Raw genomic sequence first — 12,753 nt, forward strand, 5'->3', positions numbered from 1 at the left:
TTCAGGGAGACGGGAGATGGGGATGATATTTTGGAAATTATGTAAATGAGATGCGGGAATTATTCCAACAATTATTTCAGGTGTTTCCCAAACCTGGGATTTTGCCGCAGCGATGATCCTCCCAGTAGCATATTTCAGTCTCTAAGATTACAGGAATAGAACCAATTTGCTGTGAAAGAGGGGAGAATACTACTTTATAATCTATTTCTGGGCTGTCACAATGAACATTCCTTTTATTCGCTGCTCTCCTCAGTTTTAAATTTTGAATTATAAAAAGAGAGTGTTAGGAGAAGTTTTATGCCATCACCAGGCAGTTAATATAGATTGATGAGCAAAGCGCGTGCTTCAGTGAAATCTCATGAATTTAATTTACGTGCCATAGATTGAACTGAACAAGCATTTGTAAACACTGCTACTCGGGACTGAACATTTCAATACTGTGAAAATGATTTTATCTTGTTAGGTGATTTTTGAAGGCGAAATCGGAAAAGGAAATCTTGGTGGGATTGCAGTGGATGACATTAGTATTAACAACCACATTTCCCAAGAGGACTGTGCAAGTGAGTATGAACTGCTGTACAAGCCAGGACATGCTTGCCCAGGGCATGAAGATTTTCATGCAAGGGTCTTTGTCTTGCTCATTTAGACCTAGAATTTCAATGTGGGCTATAAGCACATCATATGAAACGCATATTTTGCTGCAGCAGGGCATAAAACCAGGTCGGTTTACCTTTAGTTACCCCATTCCCTAACCTCGTTCATTTAGTGTCTGCTTGGTACCTGCAAAACCACATAAATAATGTGGAATCCAAAAATTATAGCTAAAAAGAAAGACTCACAAAAAAAAAAGAAAGAAAGAAAGAAAGAGAAGACTCACAGCTCACAGGCTATATATACCATACCAAAACATTTTGATGAAAAGTGGAAAACTCAGACATCTGGATAATTCCAAATATCTGGGTGTATAAACAAAACAGCAGGCCTTTGAAAATTTTGAGCACAGTGAACTTAATTAAGATTACATTGTTCATGAATCATAGAAGCCATAATTCTTTGCTTTATTACAAATAAGTAGATGTTTCTGACTCTAAAAGTAGTTGAAATGACTCAAAAGAATAAGTGAAATTTTGAGACCTTGCCTAGTACTACAGAGTTTATGAGTTTGTATTGGCCTGGTATATGGATGAAAGTTGACGTCGAAAACCAATGCGTATTCCCTGGTTCTTGATGTATAATTATAAATAGCATCACTAATGGCAATGTAATAGCACAGTAATTAGTCTTAAGCTCCATTTGCTACACTTCAACTTTTGCTATATATCATATAATAGGATGTTAATTATAACAAAATGGAATAAGCCTATTGGGCAAATTTAAGACAAAGGAGGTCTGTTGGCTGTAATGGGTTTTTGGTCATTTCAGCAATTTACAAAGCTTTTATTATACAATATATCGAACATATGTAATCCTAAAGTGGCAATAATTTGATATGGTTGATTAAAGAAATTGGGGGAAAAAGAACAGTGAATAAAGATCTGCTTCTTCGTACTACGTAAGGGAATCTACTTAATGCCACACATTTAGCCGATCTTCACAGAAAATGATAAGACTTAAGATGTCAGTTGAGATTACGCTCCAGATTGCCCACGCCCAGGTCTACACTGTTGTGAAAATATGTATTTCATGTAGTTACACAGTGTATGCAATGCGCTGCTTTCCTAGTCCAAAATGAAAATGAGGTTTTTAGAATGTGCGAGCAAACTCCATAAACGAAAACAAAGAAAGAAAATTTAATTCCAATTCAACAAGTTTTAGCGGACTGCACACTGTAGGCAAGGCAGCATCCAAGTGCTCCAGGGAATATAGAGAGGGATAAGACAACTCGATGAGCCTTTTTCTTCTCATGGGACTGGTCCACATGGCTGTAGTTGTTGCTGGGCATTGTACTCAGAAAGTCACAACTAAAGCACCATCAAAATACTCTATGTTGCTGTCCCGATAAAAAGATGCCTCAGATAATTGTATAATGAGTCACCAAATATGTATCCTTGAATATTTAGCTATGGATGCTATGGAACTTTCAACTATTTATTAGTTATCCACACATTTATGCAACAAATATTTTTAAGGCACCTTTTCTGTTCTGGACACTATTACAAATGTTGGGAATATAGCAGTGAATAAAGTACTCAAAACTCCCTGCCCTCTCCTCAAAACCACATGGGCTACTGGGACTCTACTCCCAGAGTTTTCATTTATTTTACTTTATTATTTTAATTATTATTTTATAATTATTATTATTATTTGGGGAGGGGAGGTAAGACCTAGAACACAGTCTCTTGCCTCAAAGAGCTTATAATACTATTTGGGAAAACAAACTAGCCCTCACCAAATTTAGGAAGAAGTTCTCTACAAAAGCACAAGATGGTAGCCCTACGCACAACCCCATTACTGTTTCTGGTTTCCATCAGCTTTCCCCCACACTCCAGATGCCAGACTATTTCGCTCCACTCTTTTCTTCTGAAACAACACACTCTGCTAACAGCAGTGCTTGCTGGATTTCGATGTGACATCAGTGTCCTAGTCCTTGGACACCGCCTCTCCATTGTTCTGCAGTTATGTGGTGGGGCTGGATTGCACTGCAAACTACCAAGGAAATCCAGCAGAACCATTAGTCTGAGTGTGTGTGTGTATGTGTGTGTGTGTGAGGGTTTATGTAGTTTGTGTGTGTTGGATTTTGTTGGCAGTTCAAATATCTCTTTCAATTTTGTTTGACTTGGCAGAACCGGCTGACCTGGATAAAAGGAACCCAGAAAATAAAATTGATGAAACAGGTAAGTTTATCTTGCTGACCAATTAAAAATTTACTATGAAGCAACTTTCATTATATTTATGAAGCAACTTTCTGGAGCTCTAGTGCACTGGTAGATCAAAGCGGTTCAAATAAAATAAAAGTCTCTGCCCGTGGTGCTGTGCATTGGACTCTTGTCACAGAGGGCTCTCTTCTAAGCCGCCTGGAGATCTAGGGGAGCACCGGGGCCCCAGGGGAGCATGCTCGCGCTGTCCCTGTCCTGTCCGAGCTGAAGGAGGACCTAGAGGATGACCACATGAAACACTCTCCCTTTACATCTATGGAAATAGGAAACCAGTGAAGCCCATGACCTACCCAAAGACCGACACTGATTTTCATACGGTAATTTGAAACCATCCTAAATTCTTGTCTGGTTGATATCCTGATATGATCTTTGAGGACCAGAGTCCAATTTTTGTGATAAGCTGTTGTGTTTGATCCATCTGTGGCCCTCCTTCTCTCCATGGGAACCCTAACTTCATGGTAATGAAGACAGTGATGATGATGATGATGATGATGATAATGATGATGGTAGGGATTTATTGAGGAGCTAGTATGCCCCAAGCACTTTACAGGTGTTATCTTGTACGCTGTCTGAGGCATATTGATCCCATTTTGCAGATGAGGAGGCTGAAACCAGGAATTGCCTTCAGTAGCCCAGTTAATTGGGTGGTAGCCTCAGACTTTACACCGATTAATCTGAAAATGTGTGTTTTCCTTGACTACTTTGTGATCAAATACAGGACATTTGACCAGAGTTGGGCCCTGCCTGATGTTATTTTATTTCTAGAAGCTTCCACCCCTCCCAGCCAGCACCTGTGGGTTGTTGGAGACTTGCCCCAGCATCACTCACAGCTGCTGCCAGCAATTCTGTGTCCTGCCCGTCAGCATCAGCACCTGTGGCCGGTAGAAATGTGGACCCACCGTAGTCAGTCTTGGACTTGATAGAGACAAATAAACTAAGCTGTTAATAACATTAACATGCGGCTCATTGAGCTTAGTTACGCAGCCCATACTGAGATGTAAACTTTATTAGAGGTTGTTTCAAAACAATGTTTCAAGGGAGAGAATATTAATATGCCCCAAGGCTTGTTTTCCCCTGTTTAGGGACTTGCATCTCATATTTTTAGTTTTCTTTGATTGGAATCTTTGTTGATCAGAACACCATTAAGTAAACACTATGCATGTTGTGCATTAACATTTTAGTCTTGTTTCTAGTACCACGTAATTAGGCTCAAAGCTCCCATGTTAATAATTTCTCATGTTCCACTCTAAAGAAAACATTTCCCCAGTGACTGAACTGCAGAGCAGAGTGACTGTCTCCCGTGAAACCACCAAGGCTGCAAAGATGCTGATTATTAAATGTGTTCTGTTCAGCACAACACAGACACGCTCTCTAGCTTGGAGCCATAACCCATTTTAAATGTCAGCCGCAAGCATCCGCTTTGTTCTGAAAGATCTGTCCTTCTTGAGTGAAACCATGCTGGACTAGGGGGCGTTGGAATCTGTTTGACTGGAAGATTTTACATGTGGGGGAGCAAACACGTGTATAACCCATGCCCGGACACACTGGAGACGGCACGGCATGAAGGGCAGCTTGGAAGGTCTCCTTGGGCCTGGTTTGGGGAGCAGGCAAATGCACAGGGCAGGGTGAAATCCCCCCGCTAGCCGAATGTGTGATTAAGCATCTTGCAAAGCTTTAACGACCTGGCTGGTCTCTAGCCAGGGACTATAAACACAGATTATAATCTAGTGCAGGTGGTGGGCTGCGTGGAATCTGAATTAGATTAGAACCCAGCCCTCCCTGTTTGTCCAGAATCCGTGGTTTCCGTGTGCTAAGCTATGTATCAGAATCACAGCGCCTGCCACGCCTCAGTTCGCAACGAATCAAACACAAATGTTGGTGTTTTCCGGCGATGCCGAGCCAGACCCCACTTAGAAATCCCCCGCAGGCTCTTGAGAGAGGACAGGCCAATGTGGAGCATGTGATTTGCTTTTTGTCTCCTTTTTCTCTGGTCTTCTGTCTGCTTCCGTCTGGTTATGTTGGCGGTGCTCACGGGGCCCATTTTGCTTCTCCTCTAGGGAGCACCCCCGGCTATGAAGGCCCAGGAGAGGGTGATGAGAACATCTCCAGGAAGCCGGGCAACGTGCTGAAGACCTTGGATCCCATCCTCATCACCATCATAGCCATGAGCGCGCTGGGTGTCCTCCTGGGCGCCGTGTGCGGAGTAGTGCTCTACTGTGCCTGTTGGCACAACGGGCTCTCAGAGAGAAACTTGTCTGCCCTGGAGAACTATAACTTCGAACTCGTGGACGGCGTGAAGTTGAAAAAAGACAAACTGAACCCACAGAGTACTTATTCGGAGGCCTGAAGACAGACGGAGGCAAAGACGAGTCGGAGAACTGACGTGGAAGGAGAGAACTTGAGCGTGCTGGGGAACTGTTGATCTCTCTCACTGTCCAGGCTGGGAAGTGCGTTGATGACGCTGAGCCAGGCTTTTCTCAGGAGCTTCGAGGAGTATGGCCGACAGACAGGAACAAGTTAGCCGTGTTCACAATCGGAATCATGTACAGTCAGCTTTTTTCTGTTGGTTTCATTTGAATAATCAAATGCTGGTGTTGAGACCAAGTATGAATGACTTAATAATTCATTTCAACTCTCCCTCCCCTTCTCTCTCCTCTTCCTTTGATGGATCCCTTTCGGAAACTGTGCAAAATCCAAGATGCTGGCACCAAGTGTATTCAGTGGGGCCCTTTTGACGGACATGCTACCTGCAGCCCAGTGCCCAGAATCTCATAGAAAAACCGCCCTTCAGTGGACTCCTGAAGCCGTACTTGTGTATAATTGCCCACGTCGTACGTAGGCAGAGAAGGATTAGGATGTTTCATGTGAACGTACTGTATCGCCTCAGTACCGGTATCGTGTGTCAGCTCTGTTTACAAAGCAATACCGTCAAATTTTCTTGATGTTTTCCAGTGTTGTACTAAACCTCGTGCTTGTGAACTCCATACAGGAAACCGTGCCATCACTGAACACTGCTGGCAACCGCAACGACAACTCCTTGGCACTGGCTAGTCTATGTCCTCTCAAGTGCCTTTTTGTTTGTACTGGTTCTCATTGTGTTACATTAACGACCCGCTCTGTTTCTCGCTGGTGAAAGCCCTACTCTTTAATCAAACCCTGGTGGCCCACTGACTAAGAAGAAAGTATATTTTAGTGTGAGATGTCAGCCCCCCGCCCCCGGGAGGGCAAGGGCTCCGAAGATTTGGCAATGTGGCTTAATTGCTCTGCTTTTTTCTGTAGTTCGATTTCATGTCTCTTGACCCTTTTGTATAAAGCTGCAATATTCTCTCTTATTGGTCTTTCATATGGAATGTATTTTCAAATGTAAACTCTTTCTCTCCTCTCTCTCTCTTTCTCTCTCTCTCTCTCTGTCTTTTTTCTCTCTTAGAACTTAAGCATTTGCCATTGTCCAGAAAAGAAACTTGCAGCTTTAACCTGCTGGTAATGGCAAACAATTTTGCTAGACTTTATGTTTAAAAATAAATAAATAAGGGAAATTCCTAACTTTGCCCTCCAAAGTCTAACTTTGGTTTTCTTGTTAACTGGTTAAAGTGACAGTATCTTTTTTCCTTAAGCCATTTGTCTGTCTGCTCCAATCAAAATGATCTGTGATAGAAGCATTTGCATTTAATAGAAAGAGAGATAAGCTGAGGGAAGAGGTAATACTAATTGGCTTTCAAGTGAGACCCAAAGGAAAGACTGAATACAATTCTCCGAATATCCAAAAATATGAGATTTTTACATCCAAATCTACAAAATGGCCCTTGAGAACCTGCTTGTTTTGCTATTCAATCAGACAAGGGAAGTAGAAGAAAGAACAGTTAATTTAAGAAAGTGACTATAAATCCTGGTGCCTGGGGTGAAGTATTTTAAGATAAGACGGGGAAAGAAAACGAGTAGAGTCAAAACAAATCTTTAAAAACATCCATTCAGGAGCAACCCTGAAAAAACAGAGACTTGAATGAATGCATCTAGAAACTTCCAGTGGCTCACAAAGAAAAAGCCTGCCATGGGGCTGGTTAAGACTGAAGCCTCGAACAACAGCACAGAGAAGTGAATATCTTATCAGGCAGCATGTGAATTAATCCAAAGAAGGCTGTGGTTGTTTTCAGAATGTTCCTGTCAGGCCATGGTGTACAGAAGAACTTTTAGATTTTCCTCCCTTTCTACATTGCTGTGGGGTCCCGTTCAGATACATCTGTGGGAGTCACATTTGCATCATGGATGGGTCAGTCCATTCATCTTGGTTTAATTGGATTAAGGATGCCTTTTGTTTCCAGGAAAGTATCGATCACTATGAAAAAAGAATAGATTTTTATCCCCAGAGGCATTCATTCAGTTGTTAGGATCGTACCGGGATGAAAGCACTAAGTAAGACCTGATTTCTTTTTTTTTTTTTAAGGCAACAGACTTAAAGTTGTCCTTAGCCAAGGAAAAATGATACTGCGACTTTAAATTTTAAAGTATCTTGCACTGATAAATATATTTAAAAATTATATGTTTATAAAGTTATTAATTTGTAAAGGCAGTGTTACAAAATGTTCAGTTTATATTGTTTTAGATTGTTTCGTAATTTTTAAAGGTGTAAAATAACATATTTTTTCTTTATTGAAATCTATAAGACTTTCTGTAGTAAAATGTTTTCATTTTACTGGTATATGATTGCTTCATGTTTTGTACCATCATCAAATTTTGTGCAAATTTTTTTTACAGAAATTTTTATTTTCTATGACAATATGACACTTGTAAATTGTTGTTTCAAAATGAACAGCGAAGCCTTAACTTTAAATGACATTTGTATTCTCAGACACTGAGTAGCATAAAAACCACATAGAACCGAACTGTAACTTCAATCCCAAACTATGACTACTACATTCCAAAGAGACAGTTGAATTAAACATTTTCATAAAATACCCACACCTGATGGCTTTTATTCTATTAGCTTTGTTATTGTTAAAGAAGTTGGTATTATTCCAGCATTGGATAACTTTCAAGATTTTTTAAAGTTCTTTTTGAAAAAGTATATCCTAGTAAGGAGAGAAGATTAAGAAGACATATCCTGAAAGTAGACAATCAAACCAAATCGGACCCTGTCAGGATAAGGAATAGAGAACTTAGCCTTATACGTGCAAAGTTTCCAACCCCAAATCTTGTGTCACATGTTCTATCGCTATTCCACTTTTTTAAAGGAAATTCACAAATACCTGTTGGTGAGTTTTGTTCTTGCAGAAAACAAATAATAAACCGATAGCGTTTATGTGTGTGCTGATGCTAAATGTAGGCGTAAGGCAAAGGTGAGCATGGCATTGTAACTGGCTGTTTGGTAGTTCTTGGGAAAATTCCAGTTCCATCTGGGACCAAAATAATAGTAATAGTAATAATAACAACAACAGCAGCAGCAACAACAAAGCAACGGATGTGTTAAGCCAAAGCATGCTGAGTAAGGCCCTTTATAAAACTTGCTCCAACAAAATTGGCCTAGGCTAAACTTTACTCTCCACAGACCAATAATTCTTCCGTTACCATTGTAGGAAAATTTGAAAGCATAGGAACTTCTTGAAAAGTAAGCTGCTCTGCACAGCTCTTTGCAGTGATTCAATATTCCTGCTTCTCTCTGGACATTTTTGCCTTTTGCATCTTCCCAGATTTATCCAAGAATAGGATATTTACCCTATTGAGGGGATTTTCAGAACTCTCTGCTTAGAGAGAAGAGTCAGAGAGAGACAGAGCTGGGTAATCACTTCACTGAAGTTAAATTCTACCTACCTTCCAGGATGTTCCCAGAAAGCATGATGACTTGCAAGGAGTCTACCAGGATTAATCTAGAGATGCTTTCTGAAAATTGCCAAGGGTCCTCGAGTAACATGATCTCCATTTCACTGTTTGAAAAGGCCTTAAACATACGTGCTTTTCACCTGTCCGTCACCCCTGGTTAGCTGCTAGGCTAGGTTCTTCTTACTGGGTTAAATGAGCTACATCACTGTGTAATACTTCCCAAAGTCAGGCATTAAATGTGTCATGAGGGTTGAAACATTTAACTTAAAGCATGAAAATTATTTATTGTTCCATCTCCTGTCTTCCCTAATAACTTATTAATTGCCACTCGGGCTGAATTGCACTGGGTCTTTCTGCAAATCAAATGGATTTTGTAACATTCCATAATGTGTCTGCTTCCCAATGGTAATTATAGCTGTTGTGTGGCATTAAAAAGCAGTTCTGCTAAGAATTAGCTCTAGTTCCCTAAACTATATCCACTAAGGAATCTTTACCAGCTTTTCAACTTGACGGTGGAAAAAGGGAGTGAAGGGAGCCTCAAAGTAAGTACAACCAAGCACCCAAAGCAGGCAAGATCAGACTTATAACCTTTTTAAAAAACTATTCCAAAGAAGCAAAGCAAGATGATGCAAATGGGTGCATCTTATTATCACATGCATGTAACGTGTTAGCAATACAGGTCCAGTGAACCGATCCTAACATTTTAGGAGGAAAGGAGTAAACTCCACTTCACGAGAATCTTCTACGGCCATGTCATTGTACTTCTTTTTATTGAGAGCATTCGCTATTCTCACAGCAGCTCTGTGAGGAATCCAAAGTTTAGGGAGGTTGAGTGATGAGTTCAGTATGTATCTGATCTCATCTTCCCTTCCATTGCTTCTACCACCTCCCAGCGCTGCATTATCTTGCAAGGTGCTCACACAGGGCCTTGCTACTCAAAGCGGGGCCCAAGAATCAGCATCAGTGGTGGCATCATCCAGACACCTGTCAGAACTACAGAATCTCGGGCCGTACCCCAGACACACCGAGTCATTTTAACAATAACCCCAGATGACCCCTACTCCCCTCCATTCGGGTTTGAGAAGGTGCAACATAGTCTGCAGTTACCCTAAGCCAGGAGTGAGAGTGTGCCTTGCTTCCAACGGTGATTTTGAGACCCTCAAAGATGGGGAAAATATCCCTGTGAGTTTCACGGAACACTTTTCAGAAGAGTCCGAGCATGATGCAGCCTGGAAAACAGACAGTAAAATTAGTAAACCCGAAATCCCACTCCGAGCACTTTGTGGCCATCGGCCTGATGGCTCAGCAGGGATCTACACGTGGGCTTTTCTGAGGGTGAAGAAATAGTGCTGATCAAGTATTTTGCTGGGCAAACATTTGAAAGTGCTACCGGGCACGGCAAATACTCTGTGACTCATCGGAGTGTGGTCAGGGAGGAAAAGGAGGACCAGTTTGTGAAGAGCCAAAGCCTCCACTCCAAAAGAAATTGCCTTATTTATTGGACACACACAGTTTACTACTTTACAAAGATGTTAAAGTCCTGAATGGTCAAACTAGACTGAATCCTATTTAATCTTCCTTTTTTTTTTTTAAAGATTTTATTTATTTGACGAGAGAGTACAAGCAGGGGTAGCGGCAGGCAGAGGGAGAAGCAGGCTTCCCGCTGAGCAGGGAGCCCGATGCGGGGCTCGATCCCAGGACCCTGGGATCATGACCTGAGCCGAAGGCAGACGCTTAACGACTGAGCCACCCAGGCGTCCTGCTATTTAATCTTTCTTTGGTGATTTCTAATCTTGTTCCTCAAGGTCCTTGTTACAGGTCATAGAGGTTCGTTGTCAAACAGTGACTCCTGAAGGTTTCCTCTACAGAAAGATTGTCTCTCATCTGTACAGCTGAATGAAATGGTGCCTGTTATGATATAGGAGTTCAAGAAATGCGTGCCATTTATAGCCGGTACCTGCGTGTATCCCTGCCCTGTTCATAGAGTTGGGAAGTCGCTTGCTGCTGCAGAGTGTTGCATGGGAATGAACCTGCTGTCCCGTGAGGAGAGTTGAGTCTCGCCCTGGTGCTGCGTGAATGAGACGACTTGCCCAGATGGAAAGCAGGCCCTGGTGCCCTGGGATGCTCCTTTCACTGATTTAGACATCTCCCCCGACCCGCCACTTCGGACACCGCTAATGCCACACCCTTCTTCAAGACCCCATCATCATCTTGCAGAGATGCAGTGCTGGCACTGCCAGTGATCTTGATGTAATCCTGTCGGGAAACGGCGCCATTGTTAATTAGGGCTATCATTTCCCTAAGCTTGTCCAGCTTCTGAAAAATCATCAATGTTGATTAAATTGCTTCTTGGCTTCGAATATGTGATATCTTTAAAGCAGATTCATCCATTATCCTCAGATCTTTCTTGTAATTCTTCTCCTGTGATTCAAGCCCTCCATCTAAAAGGATCTTATTTTTGGAGTCAAACATAATTTTTGTTGGGTCAACTTGTAATCCTCTATGTCACCTAAATTGCTATTAACTGTAAGAAGAAATACTCTTTCTGGTATCCAAATAACAAATCAGTCCTTTGATTTAGTTTCACCTATTGATTAGGAAGTTTGGGTAGGTGGAGGGGTCCAGAAAGTGACACCAGTTCTGTCTTTTCCCTGGTCTCTAGCATACAGAGTATGACATCAGATGTGTTTGTTTTAACTAATGAGCGAGCACATGGCTGCATCTACTTGGCATAAATTTCTCAACCCCTTATCATCATAACCATTATAGGTTCCTGAATGTTCACTGTGTACCAAACTTTACTAGATGTTTCGATTAACCCTCAAAACAACGTTATTATGATTGAAGGCTACACAACTGAAGTCCAGAGATGCTGAGAAATATAATTAATATCACACAACTAGTTGGTAAGTGACATTTCCAAGATTCAAACCCAGCTCTACCATTCTAAATGCTCCTCAAAACCGCCTCCTCAGCTGAAGAAAAGGTCTTCTTGTTACCAATGTCAATTGTAGGAATGTTCTGGAATGTAGAGAACTGTGATCTTACTTTACTATCGGGCCAAGTGTTAGCTTAGGCAAGGCTATGCAGTGGTAAGAAATCAACTCCCAAGCATTACTGGCTCAACACATAAAGGTATATGTTTTTTTTACACAAACGCTACTGTGAATCGGGTAACTCTGCGGGACATTTGTATTCCAAGCAGTGACTCAAGGATCTAGGCTGTTTGCCTCTTTCTGCAATACCAACCAGAACATGTAGCTTCTAGTCTCCATGCAAGAGAGGACTAGAAATTTGTTCACTGTCTCTTACATGCTACAGCCTGGGATTGACACATGGCCCTAATTTTAAGGGCTCTGACAAAAGTGGGGGAGCACATGCAGACTCAAGAATAGGAGGGGTCTCTGCCACAACTTGCAAGGGCAAAGCCACCCTCCTACTGTAGAAGGGAGCGGCGATTAGTCACTACGCCTGCCTCCTAGGGAAGTGAGGTCTCTCAGACTGGAAACCTCAGGGAGAGAAATAACCAAGGCTGAGCAGTCACATGAGATGAGATGTCTCCTATCGAAGATGAGACCCCTGAACGTTGGAGTAGGAGGGGGCATCCTCCATGTGGAGGCGGGTCAGGAGACCGGAAGTATGGAATCATGTCAAACCGATGGGACCAGAGAATAGGGAATTTAGGAGGCAGTATGTGAGAGCTCTCTGTGAGTTTGGGGAGCCAACTTTTATATTTTTCATGCCTTCTGTGTGTTTCTATTTGACTTTCCTGTAATATTTAGTTATTTAGTCATTTTAGTACTATTTAGTAATTGTTAAAGTCCCTATGCATCTCAGCTATCCAAATAGGAGACAGGGAAATGTTTTTGTCCATATGCAGCCAAAACATAAGAAAAGAAGGCAAACGATACCCAGAGCTCTACCTATCCTTCTCCATTGCAGTTTTCATCTCCACTCCCTATTATATTTCTTTCTATAGAATGTGTCACCTTTTAGCATAGTGTATACTTTATTTATGTATATTATTATCCATCCACACTAAGAATGCAAATTCCATGAGGGC

General features: G+C 41.7%; 1 protein-coding gene across 4 annotated transcripts in view; it reads left to right on the top strand.

Annotated features, from left to right (window-relative positions):
• NRP1 (neuropilin 1) overlaps positions 1–9,730 on the top strand; it is a 138,108-nt gene extending 128,378 nt beyond the window's left edge. For 2 of the 4 annotated variants that reach the window (XM_032395675.1, XM_032395678.1), the window contains exons 15-17: positions 464–560; positions 2,784–2,834; positions 4,934–9,730. In XM_032395675.1, coding sequence (XP_032251566.1) covers positions 464–560; positions 2,784–2,834; positions 4,934–5,223 — 438 coding nt within the window. In that variant the 3' untranslated portion in view covers positions 5,224–9,730. The remainder of the gene's footprint in view (positions 1–463; positions 561–2,783; positions 2,835–4,933) is intronic. The other 2 variants (XM_032395677.1, XM_032395679.1) reach the window with 2 other exon arrangements.
• The last annotated feature ends 3,023 nt before the right edge of the window (positions 9,731–12,753 follow it).

The sequence above is a fragment of the Phoca vitulina genome, unplaced genomic scaffold (genome assembly GCF_004348235.1).
Source record: "Phoca vitulina isolate PV1807 unplaced genomic scaffold, GSC_HSeal_1.0 scaffold86, whole genome shotgun sequence".
NCBI lineage: Eukaryota > Metazoa > Chordata > Mammalia > Carnivora > Phocidae > Phoca > Phoca vitulina.